This window comes from Thunnus thynnus, chromosome 3 (assembly GCF_963924715.1).
Source record: "Thunnus thynnus chromosome 3, fThuThy2.1, whole genome shotgun sequence".
NCBI classification, from domain to species: Eukaryota; Metazoa; Chordata; class Actinopteri; order Scombriformes; family Scombridae; genus Thunnus; species Thunnus thynnus.
In genome coordinates, this window is record NC_089519.1 from 3,884,573 (window position 1) to 3,906,608 (window position 22,036).

The window sequence follows — 22,036 nt, forward strand, 5'->3', positions numbered from 1 at the left end:
CACCGTTTATTTTTTATACTTTGGTCAACTGTTTTTGAAATAAAATGAGACTAAATCAGTAACCTGCACCCCATGTAAATAACTTAAACCTTTAACTGTGTCATATTGAACCAGAGGAGATGAGTGAGCCCACAAATTTAATAGATTAACATCAATAGATGAGGGCATCTGTGTGCTCATTAGATACAATGCACAATATCAGTAGACAGTGTTTTAACATTGTATTGATTCAAAACTACCATGTCTTAAAGAGGAACTCCAGCAATTTCACTTATCATAGTCTGTTTACAGGTGTTGAGGGCTACTACAACACTGCCTCAAATTTCAACTCTTGAGGTAATTTATCAAACTTCTGGAGCCACAAAAAGACTTTATACAACTTTTTCCACATACGCAGTAGTGCTCACAAAGACCTGTAAACAGACTTCGATGTGCAAAATCACCGGAAATCCCCTTTAAGTTCTGGCTGAGAATTACAAACAAACGCAATGGAGCTGAGGAAAAGGAAAAGTCATTTAAAGACTGATTATCATTGCCCCTGGTGATAAGAAAGCACAACTGCAGGTTAGTTAAAAACCGAAAGACATTAAAGTTAAAAAATAAATAGTCCACTGGCATGGTTAAAACATTAAAGGGAAGACATCGCACAGAAAAGGAAAAAAAAAAAAAAAAAAAGTTAAAAAATCTTGTCAGTGTGTGACATTCATACTTATTAACTTTGCATCTGTGGTCCCCATTTGGCAAAGGGAAGAACATTTTTTACTAGTTGTCTGCTACAATAACAGCACAGTGAGGGAGTCACTTTAAAACATTCTTACTTATCAAGTACTAAAACCCATGGAAGAAGGGGACTTGGTCCAAGGTGTCATTAAGTTCAGGTATAGCAGCAGAGGTGAGAGGAAGAGTTAGATAAATTAGCTAATAGCTACATTTTGCCGGAGTGTGTTCAGTTCATCAAACATTTGTTCCATAACACATTCTGTCCAAATACGCCTGTATTTTCTATATAATCAGGACTTGTTTTAGTTCTTACAATGTGAATTTCCTCTTCGTGTGCAAATCTTTGACGAGACAGTCGTGTTCAGCCGTCAGAATGTCGTACCCTTAGCTGTGAGTGGCAGAAACAACGTGTCTCACAGCATGTTCCTCTGATATTAATCCAGCCTTGATTGCGTGGAGCTTAAAACAACCATGTGTCTCGCTCTGCCTGGTTAGTGCAGATAGCTAGTGTTGTACTGGAAGGAAGCCACCTGGACCCGATTGCGCAGCCTCTGCACCTCCAGATCCTGGAAATAGTCGTCCTTATCGTTCTGGATGATGATCTTCTGCAGTTCGCCGATCTCACGCTCCATCCTGGAACGCAGCTCTCGCTTCATCTTCAGCAGAGCCTGCAATCAAATGGGAAATTTGAACGTCTTTCACTAAAGTAATAAGTAAAGTACAGTGTTTCAATGTGCTCATTCCAATTTGATTTTCCAGTAAAACATTTGTAGACCAGACCCCATGTGTTGGGGGGGGTCTGTCTGCAGCATCACTGATAAGAGGATTAAAACTTTCAAGATATAAAAATTAAGGGCTTGATTTGTATAAAAATCATATCCTCGAGGGATATACAGTAAACCTGATGATTTCTGACAATGTTATCACATCTACAGTCTGAGCTCTGACTGACCTCCTCCTGACTGCAGCACTGTGGTAAAAGCACCGTGATATAAAAGCTTAGCAAAAGTAAAAGTTTCCTGGAGGTCATTGATTTCAGACCGTAAATTAATCATATAATATGTAATTATCTTCTGTCTTATGGCATTGAACATGCACAGTAAAAACTTTACCTTTTCTTGAGCTTTTTTCCGAACCTGGATCTCCTGCCGCTCTTGTGCAAGTTTTTCAGCCAGTAGTGAAAACTGAAAGAGAGAAAGCAGGTTATACCTCAGTTCACCAATGTGAAGGGTGTTGAATTGGTGTGTGGAGGTGAACGTTTGTGAGATATGATCATTAGCATAATCCGCACCCCTAAAATGTCCATATAGGGCTGCATGTTCCGCTCCATTTGTGGGCGAGTTTGATTCACAAAAATTTCCCTAAGACTAAAATCACTGCGCAGCTTCAAACTCTACTTTCAGAGACTTGAAGACAAAGCGATAACAAATTTAGGAGTGTCAGTAGTCAGAGACCCAAAACAATTAGAAAATACGAATCCAGTTGCCAACGACGTGTCGTCAGAGCAGCGATGCACTATGACGGAAATAAAGAGGGAATGCTTTGACGTGAAGTTGCATGCTAAAAAAAAAATGCACCAAAATATGCCAATAAAAATCATTAAATCTAAGAAACCTTTCAGTAAATTGGCAGCCATGATGATGATAATATGGTAAACAGAATATTAATTTTGCATTAAGTTTGTTTTAGTAATATATTTAATTTTTGGTCATTTCTATTTTTAAATTCCAAATTAATTCAGATTAGGACATTATAATTGTAACTTTGTTGTAAATTGTACTGTTTCTCTCCAGTGAAGGAAGGCAGAGATGATCTGTTCTTGACATGTCACTGGTACATGCATTTTATGAACGAATCTGTTCGTACAAGTGGTTTTTGCATGAGGTCCTTTGTGTGTGTGATTTTATGTCCTACTTGGTCTTTGTAGTAGTTCTCCAAGGACTTGATCTGGTCCTGGTGTCGTCTCTGGTGTTCCAGCCGCTGCTCCCTGGCGTAGGCTCTCTGCTCTCTCAACCGGACCTTCTGTAGCTCCAACCCCTCCTCAAACAGCTGCCGAAACATCTACACACACACACACACAAACACGGGTCATCATGATATCACATGATCTGTAATTTCATGTTAAACTTGACAGTGTAATTACTTCATATTTGATATGAATCTTCTGCAACAAACACCCACAAATATTCAGACGTACATGTTTAGTACCAGCAATGAGACACACAGCAGAGCGAGTGAAGCAAAAGGCAATGCAGAAGAAATGAGAAAAGGTTAGATGCAATGACACTTTAAAAACAGGAATGTAACTTGCTTAACCAATTTCAGGGACCCTAAGAGATTGATGGGAGACATTTGCTAGCTACAGCTGCTAAAATGGGATGATTTGCTGATTTTCTTGTATATGAGTTGTATATATATATATCAATATTGAGAGAGATCATTAGTCGTGGCCTTCGTCCTAGATCTTGAGTACAAAGCTGTGAACGGCCATCACTACCCACCCTCTCCTCCTTGGTTCGTGCCCTCATCAGACGGGCACGGTGCTGGACATGGTAGTCGTTGTGGTACTTCTTGGCACGGGCTGTCTGCTGCCTCTGTTCTCTCAGTCTGTTCTGGGTTGACTTCTGCTGCTGGATGCGCTCTTTGAAGTCCCTCTGGAGGATCGACACATCAGTTTGTCACCGACAGGTAAAGTGTAAGAAAATGTGATCACGTTCTAAATGTGTGTTCATGCTCACCAAACGTTTCTTGTGGTCCTGGTCTTTGTGGACGATTTGCACCAGCAGGTCATGTTTCCTCTGGGCTTCCTCCACCTGGAAGACAAGCAGGCGTTAACATATTCAACCGTTCCCTTAGTTGGTTTTACAGGCACAGATTTGGCTCTGACTTGTCCTTTATCATTAGCACAGAGCATTGCAAAAGATACACTGCAAGTAGCAGGTTTCTCATTTTTAGCCAACTGTCACTGTTTAAAATGACTGTATCCAGCCAAAGATTGTTGGTAAGACACAACAGAAAACACATTAATGAGAGACTTCCATTCTCATTTTATCCATTACAGAGTTAATGTTAATTAGTCACGGCTGATCTCATTTGCTGATATCTGACACCTAAAATGCCATAAGACCCCTTCCCTTGTGACTTTTAATGGCCACCGTCATACCTGGCTAGAGAGTTTGCTGCGACGCTGGCTGTGAGAGGACGAGATGGCGTGGAGTCTGTCCACCTGCTGCATCTGCTGCTCCCACATCCGGCCCAGGGCGTGGGGGGAGATGTGAAGATGGGGCAACTCGTCCAGGAGCACAGGGAGGAGCTCATTCTCCTTCACCTTCACTGGAGAGGAGGAGACATGACACCAGAATGTTACTGGTATGATCAGACTACATTAATGTCACATTGTTGTTCCTTCATTCTGACAGTAAATTTAATATAGCACACATACAGCATATGTCCCTAGTCCTTGGGGAAAAGATACAACTGGTGGCAATGGTACAGATGCAAAGAAGAAAGTGAGTACAAGTATCACAACAAGACGTGTTTATTATCAGATGCAACATGGCAAATTTCTTGTAATGTTACAAATGTATAACGGAGGTCACCGTTGAATCTTTTCTAAACTGGTGGATTATTTTTAAGAGGAGGAAACTATTCAGGAAACTAGACCTGATCTATTGTTGTCTGGATGGAGAAACATCAGTAAAAATGTCCACTGTTGTTCTCATAACTACCATAAAGATTTCACAAATCTGAAAGTGGGTTTTAAGACACTTATTTTACGATGTGAACACATTTTCCTACACCTACAAGTAGTGCAGAAACGGGGCAGGAGCCACTAAATATTGTCATTTATATTTCCCCTCAACCCCCTGACAGGAAGCTGAGTCCAGCGTCGCGAGAAGTACCGAGAAGCAAACACGTGAAGATGGTTCGCGTCTGCATTTTTCTGAAATGCCAAAATAAAATGATGAGAGTCACACCGTTCAGTTTTCATCGACTGCCATTGTACGATAAAAAGAGACTCACTTTGTGGCTGCGTGTTTTACAAATGGACCCAACACGAGTATCAACGAGTGAGGCGGACCATCGTGTGTGTAGTGAACATTTCGACAGGGGATGAAAGCACCAAAACACTGCTATCTGAAGTCCACAGCTGTTCCCAGAGACAGTAAAGCCGGAGTGACAGCGACGGTAAGGCTTTGGACACAATTATTATCGTTAAAAACAGCTGGTGGCAGTATGCAATACTGACTGTTAGCTAAACTCAATGCTAATATCAGCTACCGTGACATATACATTGTCCCACGTGTTTGTGCTAATTTTACCATGTGTAGGTGGCAAGGTTACAGTGATTTGGCTCTTATGGCACAAAGGATAATCAGTGATTTAGACGGAAAAGTTGATTTTATGTAGGATACGGGAACTCATGTCCATAAAGTGGTGGTAAATACAACCTAAAGTTGGGTGAAACACAAAAGAAAAGTAGGAAACTGACTCCACTGTTAAATTTATGTCTTTTAAGACATTAAAGCTGTAGAAGCCCTGTTAGATTTGCTAAAAAGGTGAAATGCAGATTTAATTGTTCCCTTACTGGTGCACTCCACACACATGCTCAGACTGAGTTTACAATTGGACATCCAAAATACAGTATCCACACGCCAGGTAAGGTGTTAAAGGGAAACTTACTTATTTTTCAAACGGTACCCTATTTTCCCATCATTTCCTGTCAAAGTGACTAATGGACACAACAATTTTTGAAATTGGTCCAGTATTGAGTGACAGCACTGCAGCCGGCAGTCGTGAAACAGGCTGTAATATAGTCCTGTGGGGCAATAGCGCCCCGTCAGTGTACGTCCACTGAAAGTGTTTGTTTCTGCCCTTGACAAGCTCCGATTGTTATTATAAGTGCCTGACAACATTACGGAAAGGGTCTTTACAGTGGTAGACCTTTTTGTTTACGTTTCGCTTCTTCCGGTCTGTTTGTTATTATGACCATAAGTGTAACGGTTACCCAAAACAGAAGTCTCGCTCTGAAATCTCGCGAGAGGTGACTTGTTGCAGGAAGACAATGGCGGAAACGTAAGTGAGAGTTGGAGAGAGGAGTTTGTTGTGTTGGAGTAGAGAGAGCATAGCTTAGTGTTAACTGAAAGATAAATTAACCAATGGTTCGCGTTTGCGCATTTCCGAATTGTACCAACAAAATGTCGCCAAACACTTCGCGCAGCTTTCATAGACTACCTTTGTTGGATAGGGATACGCTGAAGTTGTGGCTAGTTGTGCTACAAATGGATGCTAACACTCCTGTCCATACACTGCGCCTTGCAGACTATCGGGTCTGCAGTGACCATTTTGAACGGGATGACTACTGCCAGCCAAAGAAGAGAAGAAATCCTATACCAAAGCACTTTTTCCTAAAGAAAAATGCTGTTCCAAGAGTGGAGAGACCCGCTGCAGACACGGTGGAGGTATGTTATCAGCTGAAGTTACTGTGTTGTCCTGACATCAGTACACACGAAAGCATGGCAGGATAACATCAAAAGCAATCATTCTATAAGCCAGTAATATGTGCACATTATCAACTGAGTCATGACTCATAAAATATCTATACAGGTTAATCGCCCCTTTTCAGCAGTTGACATTCATAATAATAGAATAAGTGATAAACAAGCTGACATAATCTGGGTAATATTGTTGCCAAAGTGTGTGTGCGTGGTGTAAATATGTCATTTATGCTTACCAATTAAACCTGTAAGACCATTTTTATGCCTACATATGCACATCCTTTACAATAGAAGAGATCATAGAGATACTTACTGGCAATGAATGATGATGGTAGTTATTGGATGAGCCCCTAAAGAAGGTCTGTTATAATGTACACATTGAAAGACTCTTCTGCAACAACTCACCTCCTGCAAGATTTCAGCGTAAGACTTCTGTTTCAGGTTAGACACTTGGCAGTATAATAAACAGACCGGAAGAAGTGAAAGGTAAACAAAAAGGTCTACCTCTGTAGGGTCCTTTCCTTAATGTTGTCAGACACTTAGAATAACATCTGAGCCTGTCAGTGGCAAAACAAACACTTTTAGTGGACATACATTGATGGTGCGCTATTGCCCCAAAGGACTCCACTGCAGCCAGTCCTGGTTCTCAATACTGGACTCATTTAAAATTGATGTCCCCATAAGTCAATTAGACACAGAATGATGGGAAAATAAAATCCAGGTTGAAAAATACTGACGTTTCCCTTTAAGACTGTGCAGATAAAGAATAAGGCCGATTTTCTATATTGTTGTTATTGTCAGCAAATCCTATAACAAGACCCAAACCAACAATGAACTGACCAAACTAATGAGTGTTGTTTATCCAATGCAGGATATATGTAATTCCTCTGTGCAATAGAGCTCCATTACTGGGTTACATGTTCCTTCATTCATATGAAGGTAAAACACAGATAGAAGTAGACTACGTACAAACATTCCCTCCCATCAAAAATAATATACAGTATGTTAGTACTGAAATGAACCATCAGTTAATCTATTGTCCATCTACATATTAGTGTTCCTTTTCTTTGTTTGTTGTTTTATTACAAGTACAGTTAAATCAATCCATCACATTCTAACATCTCTTCTTGTGCGTCAGACGTTTATTCATCGACATTGTAGATTGTGGAGCTGCGGTGCTCGTATTCTTCATAATGAAGCAACATGTCAACCAGTTCAACGGTGTATTTAATAGTTTTTAGACAACAAAGGAGCTTCCATGGCACCAATGAATAAGATGCACCAGATCGACAATGAAGCCCACGTGTTGATGTTTCCTGAAGATTAAAAATGTGGGTATGCAGGAGATGGCACGGTTAGAAGAAAGGATTACACGTTGTATAATAGTTGCTATGAGGAACATGGAGGGGAGATGGGCTATTTTAATTCACTGGCACATCTACTTTCTGCATTTGTAGTAGTGAAATACTTTGAATCCATTGTCTGCAATCAGGTGTTTGGATTGTGTCTGTGTTGTGTGATATTTTACAGCTGCAAGACAACCAGGCAGTGATGGACAGACCACGAGGCCAGAGCAGAAGCATAGGTGAGTCTGTGAATGATCTTCATTATTCTTTGTAGTTTACAGCTGTAAATGTGATGTAGATAAGTAATCACACTTATCTGTCTGCTGTGGTGTTCATGAGGAAACACAGAAACCTGCTTTTGTTCTTTGCTGATATTTTTGTTTACATGTCTAAAAATTTAAGAGTAGACATAAGTGCACATATGTTTCAGACTGAGCCCTTCATCTGCCTGCTGAATGTCAGACAGCAGACCATTCCCAAGTGGCAGCAAGAAATCAATTTATTTGACAACAAGAGAAAAATTTTAGCTTCAAAGTTCTCCACTTGTTTTTGAAGATTCAGTTCAGTCTTACAAAAGATACGTCAAATGACACAAATCTGCTGTTTATATGTTGTGAACCAATTATTAGTATCAATAATTATCATTAAGGCTCCCAGTTTTGCATTGTGCTTTACAGGGACATGTGGGGAAACTGAATCAATGAATAAACAATGCAGTTTTCTCTCTGTATACTCCTCATAGAGCTTACTTTAAAATATTTAATATATGTTTTTAATAGGTTTGAAAATTTCTTACATTTTCTGTCTTTGAATGTTTGTTTTCCAACTTTCACCTAAAAAGATCCTTTTGACCGACAACCACAATATTAATTCACAGGTATTCAAGTAAATACACCTGAGACGTGCGCTGCGACCATTGAGAAGTAAGTCAAGTAACTTTGATCATGTTTTTCTCACGTTCCAAGTAAATCATGTAGCTTAAAAGAAAGCAGACGACTCTATGGTGCAATATGTTAATTCAGAGCTCAGTAACAGCTCATTCAGTTACAGTGATGCAGGTAAAACCCCTTTCTCACTGTTGCACATGTGACAAACATGTAGTTATGTTAAGTGTATCATTATCTTTTCTCAGCTCTCTTTTCCTGCCTCATTACAGACCAGCTCCGCAGTACATCGTTGATGAGGAGGCCATCATGCAACTGATGAAGACCTGTCCGATGTGCGACAGACAGTGCCGCTGTTCCAAACACACTCGTGGTCCTTATTTCATAGTCTATCAGAACTGTTACTTCTGCGATTTTCAACGCAAGTGGGCCAGCCAGCCTGAAGCTCTAAAATCCAACGCTTATAAAGCATACATACCGTCCAGGAAGAAACTGAAGTCAAATGACACAGTTACTGTAGAGACTGAGGCTCAGTCATCACAACGTAATAAGACAAACATTTCTGAATCCAACCAGCCGTTAAAGAGCTGTGTAACAGCCTCAACGCTGTCTTTAGATATTATTGATGTACATAAATAAATGAGATCTGGGCTTGAACAATTTAGTGCCTTATTGTTTCAAAATGACAATATTGCAAGGTACAAAGGAGTGAGATCTGCACACTGTTATGCTCCCAGTAAATAATTTATTCTCTTTTTTTAAGGCAACATTTCAGCCTGTAAGATCTTCCTCAGGCAAATGTAAAAGAGAGAGACAGGCTTTTCTTGTAGAGGCAGCAATCAAATCAAACCGGTATCACCTGCTGGTCAGCAAGCAGCACGGAAAACGAACACAAGATGGCAGTCACGAGAGTGTTTATGATGGGAGTACTCCAGAAACTCCCAGAATGTTTTTGAAATACAATGTTGATATGACAGCATTTAAAACTATATGGTGTCTAATTATATATTAAGTCAGATGCCACAGAGGCTTGAATACAAATGTTAACAGGCAGACAAAATAGCTTACTGCCTGTTGTGAGCTATTTTGCCAATATTGTGGTGTTTGTTTTCCCTGCTGCTTGCTGACCAGCAGGTGATAATAATTTGATGTGATTGCTGCTTCTACAAGAAAGGTCTGTTTCTCTCTTTTACATTTGCCTGAGGAAGATCTTACAGATAAAAACGTTGCCTCAAAAAAAAGAGAATAAAATTGTTTATTGGGGGCTTAACAGTGTGCAGACCACACTCCTTTGTACCCTGCAATGAAATTTTTTTTTTTTTGTCTTGCACTTGAATAATTTGCCTTTAATGTGCGCACACTTGGCCCCTCTTCAAAATAACATGTCAATGTTCAGTGTAAACCTGCAGGGTTGTAGCTCCTGCCCAAAGTAATTGAGCAGCTCCATCTGAATTTATACATTTTTTCACCTTTAAAAGTAAAACATTAAGAGGAGTTAAGCATAGTTTAGCTTGCTAATATTTAGAAGTATTCAGTCTGTTCAGCAAAATGTGATTTTGCAATCGCAACAAATAACGCAAATTCAAGAAATCTATGCAAGATTTGCGAAAGTTATCAATTTTCCTAAATTACCGCAACTTTCCACATGAAATGACCAAATCAAAAGATCGCTTGTGATTTGGACCAATTGCTTGTGCGTCATCGCAGCACACATTTAGTGAGAATTTATGCATTAATGGCATTAGTGACTTATTTTATTTGCTGCTATTATTAAGGTGAGTGTTTATTTAATAAAGGCTTACAAATGGAGCTCAAGTACAGTATTTTCTTTTTTATAAAACTTTGAGCCCGTGTTTCTCATGCTCAGAAAATGAATTTAAAAATTAGTACTGAAATAGTTGTTTCTGTGATATGCAGAATGCTTTTTATTGAAGGAAGTGATTACATATGACTCTTCTTTAGTGGGAGTTTTTTTAAAAATCACATTATTTTCCTTTGCTTGCAATTTCTCCCATTTCCCACAATTTTACCATGAAAAAAAGCACATAAAATATTGCAAATTGCATCGCAATTTTTGAAAAAAAAGCCACTGCAAATCAAGCATTTTTGGCTGCAGTAATCACAAAAAAACCTCAGAATTCCTGGAGGGACTGAGTTCTGCACTTAAAAAGTGAAAATATAATAAGGTGCCACAGTTTCTGGCATTGTGTTCTGGGAAAAATCATTTTGAAAAATAGTGATTTTATTTTTTGCCATAATCCTGCAGTGCAACATACAGAGTTATGTTATGCTTTCATATATATAACATGTTATGTTATGTTACATATATATGAAAGCGTGTGCAAGCATGAATGATTGCAAAGACTTGTTTAATATATAAGACAATGGACTTTAAGATTTACCATTTGGACCTTTCAGTACAAGTCTTAACTTACTTGGTGGAGCTTTCCTGGGGGTTTCCTTCCTTCGTCCTGGTGTAGTTTGTGTGTTACGTTGTGTCTTATGCTGGGCCTTCGTTTTAGCTGGGGACAGTCTGGGGGCTTGGGAAACATCCCTCAGTATGGCCTCTCTGTACTCTCGCTCCTTTACACATACACATAGACACACACAGTTCAGTAAAAATTCTGGACAAATTGCCAAACAGTCACAAACACTCAGTAATAAACCACATTGATATTTTCCATTTTGCTCATCTTCCGCCAAGCCAAAGCCTTTGTTATTAACATTAATACATTGTTGCTTGTTTAGTTGTCTACAAAACAGGAGCTGATGTTTCCTCTTTGCTATTTTATACCAAGAGAAACTCTGGAGATAAATTAGTGTTTACAGATTGAGATTGTGAGAGAATTATTCTCCGTCAGTTTTCCGTAGAACATGCAAACACATATAAACATATGTACAATTTATATTTTATAGTAAAAGCTGAATATTGAAGAGATGTCTTACTTTTGTTTAAATGCATATTTTTTGACATGTCCTTAAGTCTTAACTGTGTGATGACTGTGTTTTTCTGTAAATACATTAAAACTTTGCATTCTATCAGAATAAAAATGTGATTCCACCACTTGTTTTCATTATTTTAGTGCAACATACTGTGTAGACGCACAGAGCAGCTATTTCTACCTTGTTATCTCAAGGTTCTGACTCGTTTGTGGTACTTTGTTTTATAATATTCACAATTTAATTCTCATCATGAAGTAAACAGTTTGATAATTAGGTAACTGGTGCAATTTGTACCTATAATAATATCTGGTTACAGTAAGATGAAACCGATCAATTTCATCTCTCTCATGTAGTGTGGGAGTCACAAAGACCTGAGTGACTATGGCCAAACACAGAGCTAGTCGCAGTCACAAACAGCAGCAAGACAAGATTCTGCTTCAGTGTCATAAACAGGGATGTGAAGTAGAGAAAGATGGGAAGAGCGCAAAGAGGGTTCTTTATAAATCTCATACTAAAGTAGAAATCATACTAATGACTCACAGCTTCCTGGGCTTTGAGGCGTGCCTTGTCTAGATCTGTCCGTTTCTTGTCTTCATATCTTTTCAACTCCTCCTCATAGGCTGAATTCTCCAGATACTGTAAACAGAAAACAACAGGAGATTAATTTAATCTGAACGCTATTAATTTTTGAACTGAGATTTGAAAGAGTTTGACAGACGTAACAACAGAAATGGCTAAAAAAAAAAAAAAAAACAATCAAGCAAATACAAACAATCTTGATGTATCTTTTTTTCGTTTCGTTAATACCTTGCTATGTTTTCTGTGTGATGCTCTATGGCGTAGCTCTCCTCTCCGTGTATGATCAGAAGCTGTGAGGTTGCTTTGTCTCCCATCGTCCAGACTCAAGGCCTCTTTCATGGCGTCCTCTAAATGTACCTGCAGAGAGCGACGAACTCGTGGAGGGGAGGGTGATAGAGAGCGTGTCCGGTGGGCTGATTCAGGATCGGGAGTTCCTGAAATTATTAAATGTTACAATTTAATACAGTTAATTTTGGTATCAGCACAAAGCACTAATCAAATCCATAAGACCGTTTCATTAAATAGGACCATACCAGTGGTCTTGTATGTTTTGACTCATCAACTACAAATTACTGTTGATTGATTTTCCTGCAGTTGTTAATTTAACGTTTAAAAATGAATATCAAAACTTAGTGGTGGTGTGCTTTGGTTGGATATAATCTCAGCAAAAATGCAGTTAATGGGCTAAAACTTAAAAAAATTAGAGTTTAATGTTCTTGATGCATTTTAGCCATAATGTATTTGTACCTGTATGCTGTCTGGAAGTCCGACGACACTCCATGATGCTGTCGCTGTGGTGGGACTGCTTGTCCTCTTCTCTGACCTCACTGGGCTCTCCGCTTTCATCCAGAACTCGTTTAAGCATCTAGAGGAATTAAACAACACATCACACACAGTTACGAATCATAATACCAAAAAAAAAAAAAAAAAAAGCACACAAAATACATCTGGTGGTCATAATGTCACTGCAAATAACAAGTCATGTCTGCCATGAAAAGGGTTTATGCAGAGCAGGGAAACAAATACATTTATGACAATATGCTGTGACCTGTTACACAATAAACACACACACCTGATCAAGCTCCTCAAGTCGATGGGAGAGTTTCTCAGATATGTGATGCAGCTCCTCTTCTGCTTTCCTGTTCCTCTGTCTGCGATAAGACAGAGGCTCCTCAAAACCACTGATCAGTCAGACAATAACAAAGACATCATACAGGAGAGATCAAAAAAATAAGCATTACTACATTGTACCCACATAAAATAACAATATCTCTGAGGATATTCTATAGCTTCCTACTGTCCTCTGTAGCTCCACCTCTCTTACCTGAAGCCTGTCTTATCTGTGCGACCAATCCTTCTCTCCTGTCGTCTTTGTGTATAACTCAGATCCTCCTCCTCTTCTTCTTCTTCTTCTTCTGTGTCTGGTGGAGAAGGGGTTGTAGCTGCCATCTCATCCTGCAGGGTGAGGAAGAGCACATCTGGCTGGGTGCGGAATAAAACTCTCCTGGGACCCCCGTTAGTTGGCTGAGATGAGAGAAAAAAAACAAAAAAACAAAAGAGAATCAAGTTAATTTGAAATAACACAAAATTTTAAATCAAAACAAGAAATAGGGAAAGCAGCAGAAATGTGTGATGCGTGTTAAAAAAAAACATTACATTCTCCTTTAATAACACGGGCTTGGATCGGAAAACAGATGAATGAACTAGAGCTCGACTGATGCAACAACAAATTTCACGTTCATCTTTACATTAAGTTACATTGACTTAAGCACAGAAAAGATGTTCAACAAGTCACTGTAAAAAGATAATTAATCGTCCAGTGTGTGATTTTAATAGAGCAACCTGCACAACACACGACACGTCTGCACGGCTCAGAGGTTGCTATAAAACTGGTACAAGCGATGGCTTGTTGCTCTTTTACCTCTAGCGTCTCTCCCTCCACTTCTGTCCCGGCTCTTTGCTGGCTGGACAAAGACTTCTCGCTCACAGCTGAAAATTCGAGCAAGACATGACATCAAGACTTAAGTGACACTTCGCTCTGCTGGAGGATTTTCACTTGTTGGCAGTGTAAAACAGTATAATATGCTGGCTATACTTGTGCTCCAACTCCGACAATAAATCATACATCTCAAATTTACATGTGCTTTGACTCACCGGGAGAGTGGCGAAGGGGAGGAGACTGCAGTCCGTTGGTGACGACTGTTTCAGCTACCGGTCTAGAGGTCTGTGTGACAGAGATGTGAGAAAATGAGAGGGATGAAGAGCGAGAGGAAAGAGAGCAGAGGTCAATAACATTGACTAGAGGGATCAATATAATACTGAATATAATCTGCAGCTCACAAAAGTCACATTTTCTCATCCATACTGGTAAAAAAAAAAAAGGCCAACAGACATCAGACACAAGACTTTTTTAGAACAAAACGTACTGACACTGGTGATGGGTCAAAGTACATGTGAGGCGCTCTGAAGAAAGAGGAAGAAAAACCTCTCTAAGTTTGGCTGTTATTGTTGTGTACTCTCAGTTATAGAAGCAGGTCATAGGTTAAGCTGCCTGTGTGCAATCAGTCAGGTCATGTCCGGACGTGCTAGTGTAGGCAATCCTACAAAACGTGCTGAGGTATCAGTCACTTCCTGGTTCCACTGACGTCCTTAAGAAGTGTGAAATACCTGTATACGTGTCTAGATTAGAGAGGGAGTGTTTTCCTTTACATGGTACATTTATTTGACTTAAAATGTGACTAAAAGAGAGAGAAGATTTAAAATCAGCACATATCATCTAGAATAAAGGATTACTCTTCCTTGGCTGTAGACTTTTTCTTTGATTCTATCCCATTTACTGATCAGTGAACTGTGGTTTAGTGTGATGCAGCACACAGGCTTGGCTATACCTATTTTGAGCATCTAAAAAGTTACAATACAGGACTTTTGTTGTTTGGTTTGTTTGAAGTAACTCCTTGTCTCAGCACTTTTGAATGAGTCAAGCCAAGTCAGCATATTCTTATCCTTCCTGTATCGTCCTGTATCAATAAAATATGAAGTAAGTGTGTGTGTGTGTATGTGGGGGAGAAGGGGAAGAGAGAGGAAAAAGTCTTGCATGCTGACATTACAGTAACATATTTCATTGCTTTTTGAGAAGATAACAAAGTCTGCACGTCCTTTAAAATTGCATGCAAATAACAGGTAAATGGCCTGAACGATTAATCTTCATCATAGCTGTATTTTAAAGGCAGGCTACCTCTGTAGTGACAGGCCTGGCTTCCTCCTCTGCTTGCCCGTGGCTAAGGCCAGCAGCTGTGGGGGATTGGCTGAGTGAGTGTGGGTCTGTGTCGGGTCTGTGGGGAGTGTTGCTCTGGTTCAGTGGCTGAAGAGCGATGGCTGAGTGCGACGGTTCGGTCAGTGGAGCGTCCTGGGCGTCCAGAGGGACAGAGGTGGTGACTGCGTCTGAGATTTGGGGAGGAAGGGCCGGTCCTTGCAGAAGGAAATTTATCGAAAAGGGTTATTTCCAGTGCATGTTAAAATCTTTAATAATAATACATTAAGCGAAATATTCTAGTTGGAAGCAGCTTAATGTGATGGAACATACATGATTGTTCTTTTTCAATCCTTTGTGTCATTGGCACAAGTAAAAACGGGCTGTTTTTTTGTGTCTTACCTTCTTGTTTGGTTGTGAACGTGCGTGCCGACACCCCAAGCCCAATGAGCTCACTGGTTGATCCCATCTCTTCAGCGTTCCAGGAATGGAGGGAATGTTTACTGGACTGGACAGTGGACCTGAATGATGAGACACAATATGATCCACCAGTGGTTCACACAAGTACTCTGTATCAAATTACTGGAGGTTTCCTTTGATTTACTTGCTCTGAAATTAACTGTATTTAAACATGGAACAGATTGATTTTGAAACAATATCAAAGAGTGCAGAGCAGCAAAGACATAAAACGTCTTGCATGTTAAAATATCATCAAAGGAGCATCAAATCACCGAATTAAGATTACTTAACCGCTGTAGTGTTATTCAGCTACATCAGTGGTTCATCTGTTACTCACAGTACCCCAACAACACAAATGTTATTTACATATTTCAACTGCGTTACACACACTGGCAGTGCACCCAATTAAATAAAGAAATTAAAACCAATGATGGACTAGACTGAGTTGCAGTGATGCTCCTGTTTGAGTTCATGTTTGACAAGCAACCATTAATATTTACAGTAGTGCCAGGAAGGTGGCCTGGCTGGCTGTTGTGTCAACAGGATGTACCGCCCGGAACTGCACTAAAGCTGAATGACCCAAGTCATGTGGAGCATTATAGGAGAGCTCAACACATACAGAAGTATGTGTTGAGACCTTCTTAGTAAAGCTCAAGCTGTCATGAATATATAATAGATATCTTATTATTACCATTTGTTGTTCATATTAAGTTGTACTGTTGTACTACTAAAAACAAACAATACCCCATGCCATTTTCAAAGTAATAAAATAAATACCAGACTGACATGTACAGCAGTAGTATGTTTATGATAAACAGAAGAACTTTGTGGTTGGCGTGAGCTGTAACAGATTCAAATCATACCTACGTTTAAATGGAATTTAACCAACTTACTTAAAAGAGAGAGAGAAAGAAAGAGAAAAGGAAGGAAAGTGCTGGCGATCAAGAGAGAGAGAGAGAGGAAGTGCATATATGAACAGACAAGAGAGGTGAAACTGAGACTTAACCTTAATCTGATAATTAATTCTGTGTGATTCACAGGTTCACCAGTGAGATGTATAGAACTACCGCAGTCTCTGCAACAGTGAGAAAAGCAGGGTGACAGCTGTCTCATATGAACAGGTCCAATGCAGGTTGGGTGAATGCTGAGTAAGGGATTACTGTTTGGAAAATGAATGCAGTACATCTAGGAGAAGTTCTTACTCTCCACTAGAAGACAAACAGGCTCCCTCCAGTTTGGTCTCCTCCTGCTCTGTGCCATCGCAGCCTGTCGGCTCCTTGGTTTCACCGGGTACATCCTCATTTAGACTGTCATTCAGGTCCTCTGAAAAAAGACATGAATAGCACATTTAACCAAGAAAGAGAGACAGAAACCGAAGAAAAAGCAGAACCAACGACAAAGAGAAAGCAGTACTTGTCATTACAACATGGTAATGACCTCCGTGGAATTTTAAAGAGGAACAAACTCATATGACCTTTAATTCATCAAACTGACTCACAAAATGTCAGATACATTGATGTGAAAATTCACAGTTCAAAAAGATGAAGACAAACCTTTAAGACTCACAGCCAAAAAAAAAACATCTGACAGACATCTAAAGTCATGTTGCAGGGTTTTTTTAGCACAAACAAATAAAGCAACTACTAACTAAACTAAGTACTAAATGCAGAAGTGCAATTTGTCAATGTGAGACATTGAAGATTCTTCTACACCAACATCACCACAACTAAGATTAATAAACATTTCAGGCACCAAAAAAAAAAAACTCAAAAGAATTCTGCATTCACCTCAAAATAAACAGACCACTGTTAGCTTCTACTGGATCCCAATTCCCTCTGCATTTCACATCCAGGACATTTCAATGGGCCTTTTAAATTCTCACATCATTTGTAAATGCAGACACAGTCATTAACTGCTAATTGCTGTTTGGCAGTGGTCTGAGGGACGGACGAGCCGGTCACACAAAGCCACGCTCAGTTCTGCCAAGTGAACAGGATTGTCTGTTCCCTGTTAAAGCCCTGCACTTAAACTAATTTTAGGACACATTATGTCCAGTTCATGCTAGAGGAGGAACACAAGCTCGTCTCGATAAAGACTTGTGTGTGTGTGTTCTGCAAAAGCTGTTTAATGATGAGAACTGGAAGTTATCCATAGAAATGGAAAAGTTATAATATGTTTAGATGATTGAAATTTGATACCAGTTGTGATACTTTTGCCAATTGCAGAGAAAACAAATATTTTGTTGTGCGATGTAATTAATATTAACATGGCACCAGCTTTCTGAGTTCCTAAAGCAGAAATCTTACTAAAATGCATATTTTTTTTGTGTTGATACATTATGAAGCCTTAAAATATGTAATAAAAAATGATAAAGGCACTGATGTGTGATCCATACTTTCACAAACTCCTATGTTTAATGCAAAAATGCATATTACTGTCAAGTTGAGGCAAAAGTGAGAAACGAATCTGTCTACCATCATTCTGTGACTCCTCGCTTATCTCCTCATTGAGATATTCCAGTAGGCCATCAAAGATTTCCAGGAGGTTTTTGACAGACTCTTTGTTCCCTCTGACAACATTTTCTCCTGCAAACACATAATTCATCATTATACTCATCAGTTTTTTTTTATTGTTCATTATTGTTTAACATCCATATGCCATGCAGCTCAAAATCTTCAGTCAATCCAAGTGAAAGTTACACAGGTGAATAGTTGTCAATCAATGTTTCTTATACCTGTTATGTGGGAGAGGCTGATCTGAAGGTAATCCAAGGACAGTGAATCGATCACAGACTGGACATTATGGATGTCATCCTCTTGACTGCATGATGCTGCAATATAATCTGACACATAAACACAAACAAAAAGGTGAATAACTAAAGCCTGGGTGTATGAGAGAACACAGATAGGGAAATGTTCTTGTTCAGCAATGCCAAACTTACAAAAGAACGCATTCATAAACATTTCCTTGTACACTTTAGCCATAGTAACAACGCCGGAAAGAGCTCAGCGACATTAACACTCTCATGACAGCATGTTTGATGGTCTTAGGAAGCATTCCTGACATACTAAGCACGATCAGGAGATCATGCTCTCAACTACAGACGCACAGCTTGTTTACCTTCAGTGTTTGTGGCCTCATGATCGGAATTTAAATGCCAATGTTACAACTTTAACCTGCTGATTATTTTCTTTATTAATTGGTTTAAAAAAATGTCAGGTGATGTCATCAAATTGCCTGTTTTCCTCAACCAATACGTCAGACCTTTAAGATATTCAGTCTATTGTCACATAAGACAAAGAAACACAGCAAATATTCACACCTGAAAAACTGGCTTTGTTAAAAAAAAAAAGTGATCAAAAAACTAAATGTCATGATCAGAATAGTTGCATATTGTTTTTGTGTTTATTGATTAATCACTTGATTGTTGTGGGCTCTGGTTGATGCGCAGCTCGTTATTACCTGGAACTTTCTCCCCAAAGATGGTCTCATAGAGAGCAATAAAAACATTTGCATCACAATCTGTCAGTTTCCTCAGCCTCAGGTTTATGTGACACTTGCTGAGCAGATCATTTGCCACATCTACCCAATCTGTAGAAAAAAAAGAAATAACATTAAATTCATATCTAGATAACTAGAAGATAAACAGTAATGAAAGAGATTATTGTAGAAGCCAAATCCTGCATCTTAATGATATATAATACTAATAATGCATTGATTTGCACTAGACTTTTCATTTACAGTGAATCTCAAAGTGCTTAAAGATGAAAAAGCCTCCCTGAATAAAAAGGTTTTTAAGCCTATCTTAAAATATAAGTGAAATACTTCCTTAATAAAAGAGGCATCGATGTTACATGTATGAAGAGTACTGATAGCAATCATGTCATTAGTGAAAATCGAAAGATATTTATTAACAAAACAGGTTTGATGTCTCCTCTAGAGGCGATAACGATAATTCAATCATTATTTGTCCATCCGCGGCAAACTGAAGCTGGAGAGCGGGGATCTCTCCCTCTCTCTGTGTGTGTGTCTCTCTGTCTCTCTCTCTCTCTCTCCAACTTGAAAGATCAGATCAGTATGAATGATAAACATCCACTTCATAGTAATCGGAGCCGGAGGCTGTGAATTAGGCTGACAGTGTGTCTGTGGTTACCTGCCACCGGTTAGTTGACTCATAATAGCAGCGAGATGACGTCGACGACGCTGAAGTAAGCTTCCGATTCGGAGTTAAGGGAAACATAAATATTGATATTTAGCGGCAGATTCTCCGTTTTTTCACTTCTTACACTTGTGAAAAAGCGTTACACATCGTAGTTAAAAGCCTTAACGCTGTTTAAACCTACTTTCAGATTTGTGAAACCTTTATTTTGCTTATGAAAACACAAAAAAGGGGCGATTTCACTGATATTTCTCCATCCAGACCACATCCGACTAGGTCCAGATCCAAAACCACTATACTTAGACTTGCCAAAACTGGATTAGATTATTATTATTATGATGATTAACGTTAGACAAGTCCAAGTAAGTTATAGTTCACCGAATCGGAAGCTAACTTCAGCGTCGTCTAACGTTGCTAATTTCGTCTGATTTGTTTGGCCTGGACATTACCGTTAAACTGTGGCCTCTCATCGTTTATCTTAAATCATCTCTACATATTTGCCTTTGTTCAGGTGATGTCAGTCAAAGCAACAATAATGACCAGGTAGCTATCGTTAGCTGTGAGTTAAGTTAGCGTCGTTAGCTGTCTCTCTCCGTACTGGAGCTCACAGTCTCGGCCGCCTTACCTCTCTCTCCCTCCGGGGTTCCCATCAAACAGCTGTCGGCGAGAGGCAGCTGGAGCTTAAAATCAACTAAATGTCCGTAAAAGAGTCTTCTTTAACTCGGGGCCCCGGTCCCGGCCTGGACAGTTGGGGTCAGTTGTGGTGTTGTTGTGGTTTCAGTAGCAGCAGGGAGAAGAAACTATCGGCTCTCGTTTAAAATTGAAGTCTTGTTTGATTGGACGCTTCTTTGTTTCCGGAAGGGCCTCTCGGTGGCTGCGTACCGCCCCCTGCTGGTTACTGTGGTTACAGCGCAGGCAGCACTAGTGTGCAGATGGAAAAAAACTTTCATTTAAAGGATAGGTTCATAATTTTTCAAGTCTGGCTTAAAACAACACTCTAGTGTCCATGTGAAGACTGACCGAGGTTTTCCTCGCTGTAATCATCCCTCCTGTTCATATTAGCTATTAAAAGATCCCTTAAAATGCACTTTCAATGTGATAGTGGCCAAAATCCATCATTTTGTACAAAAATGCATTTAAAAATGTATCTGAAGCTTGGATCAAGTGGATATCCGCCACATTAACAGTCTTTTTAGCATCAAATTCCCTCTTTGTGTTTCCTCAGACAGTGTTTCACTGTTGAGCTGCAGGTGAAGTATAGTAACAAAAAGAGGGAATTTGGCACTAAAAAGACACTTCATTTCAGCTTCAGATAAACTTTTAAATACAGATTTGACCCCTATAACTTAGATTAATAAGTGCATTATGAAGGGATCTTCTCATGGCCAGTATGAAGAGAAAGAATGATTATGGCAAGAAAAACCTATTTGGCCACCTGACTGTTGTATTAAGACAGACTTGAAAAGTTGTGAATCTGTCCTTTAAAACCACATGTAAACTGCAACTGACTGCATCAAAGCACCCATATATACGTGCTTAATACTAAGCTGTTCAAGCATTCATAGCAAGTATTTAAACCAACACTAAACCAATGCATTCTTTCTATGCCTTTGCTCTTTTTTCCACCATTTTTTTTATTCAAGCTCTTAAAAGAACTCAGCTAATAACATAAAGACTAGAAACCTTCACACCGTCTTGTCACAGAATGTATCTCAACACCTTCATAGGTTAAGACTATTATAAAACTAATATAGAGTATTATAAATTCTAACACCACCAGGTAAATTATTGTGTATATGTTTATCTGTATTGCGTATCGTATCTTGTATTGTGTGCAGATGGTAGTGATGTGAAATACAAACCTTTACATAAGTTTGAATATAGGAGAAACAGGTCTGTGGATATTTTAAGTCTAATTTTACTGTTATACTTTGAGGTGGGATTTTTTTTTCGTACATCAGCCCAATTTGTACTTTATGTCCACATTGTTTCAATACTATTCTCATTTCCATTTCCTAATCATAATCCTTACAAAAGGAATGAAAATGTAGATTTTACAATTAATCAATCACCTTTAAAATGTACCAGTCGTGTTCAAGAGCCAATCACTGCACGCATCAGACATTTTGACTTGTAATAGTAACAGAACAGGTGTTACTAAAAACATTAACAATGTCTCTGTTCCATTTAGGTGTCCC

General features: G+C 39.2%; 2 protein-coding genes across 4 annotated transcripts; one reads left to right on the forward strand and one right to left on the reverse strand.

Annotated features, from left to right (window-relative positions):
* Positions 1 to 120: 120 nt before the first annotated feature.
* On the reverse strand, positions 121 to 20,670 carry LOC137175531 (centrosomal protein of 95 kDa-like). The gene is made up of 21 exons (XM_067581226.1): positions 20,464 to 20,670; positions 19,142 to 19,270; positions 18,414 to 18,521; positions 18,154 to 18,264; positions 16,882 to 17,002; positions 15,623 to 15,741; positions 15,206 to 15,438; positions 14,125 to 14,194; positions 13,892 to 13,959; positions 13,295 to 13,494; positions 13,043 to 13,151; positions 12,718 to 12,835; positions 12,199 to 12,404; positions 11,932 to 12,027; positions 10,884 to 11,031; positions 3,884 to 4,053; positions 3,459 to 3,533; positions 3,222 to 3,374; positions 2,635 to 2,781; positions 1,833 to 1,904; positions 121 to 1,388 (listed from the first exon to the last, which is right to left on the reverse strand). The coding sequence occupies exons 1-21, from the start codon at positions 20,486 to 20,488 to the stop codon at positions 1,212 to 1,214; spliced, it is 2,655 nt and encodes an 884-aa protein (XP_067437327.1). The 5' UTR covers positions 20,489 to 20,670; the 3' UTR covers positions 121 to 1,211.
* Positions 4,681 to 10,257, forward strand: LOC137175537 (uncharacterized). 3 transcript variants are annotated; one of them, XM_067581255.1, is made up of 5 exons: positions 4,690 to 4,908; positions 6,043 to 6,182; positions 7,749 to 7,803; positions 8,442 to 8,487; positions 8,721 to 10,257. In XM_067581255.1, exons 3-5 carry the CDS (start codon positions 7,770 to 7,772, stop codon positions 9,085 to 9,087), a joined length of 447 nt encoding a protein of 148 aa, XP_067437356.1. In that variant the 5' UTR covers positions 4,690 to 4,908; positions 6,043 to 6,182; positions 7,749 to 7,769; the 3' UTR covers positions 9,088 to 10,257. The 3 variants fall into 3 exon arrangements, with proteins under 3 accessions (XP_067437349.1, XP_067437356.1, XP_067437340.1); XM_067581248.1 differs by lacking the exon at positions 6,043 to 6,182 and having other exon boundaries at positions 4,681 to 4,908; XM_067581239.1 differs by lacking the exon at positions 4,690 to 4,908 and having other exon boundaries at positions 5,833 to 6,182.
* Positions 20,671 to 22,036: the final 1,366 nt, after the last annotated feature.

Coding starts and splice junctions, on each gene's coding strand:
- LOC137175537 (XM_067581239.1), top strand. CDS start 5,880: ATGGTTCGCGTTTGCGCATTTCCGAATTGTACCAACAAAATGTCGCCA. Junction 6,183..7,748: donor CCGCTGCAGACACGGTGGAG/GTATGTTATCAG, acceptor GATATTTTACAG/CTGCAAGACAACCAGGCAGT. Junction 7,804..8,441: donor AGGCCAGAGCAGAAGCATAG/GTGAGTCTGTGA, acceptor ATTAATTCACAG/GTATTCAAGTAAATACACCT.
- LOC137175531 (XM_067581226.1), bottom strand. CDS start 20,488: ATGGGAACCCCGGAGGGAGAGAGAG. Junction 3,375..3,458: donor AGGACCACAAGAAACGTTTG/GTGAGCATGAAC, acceptor TCGATCCTCCAG/AGGGACTTCAAAGAGCGCAT. Junction 1,905..2,634: donor AGAACTACTACAAAGACCAA/GTAGGACATAAA, acceptor TCTCTCTTTCAG/TTTTCACTACTGGCTGAAAA.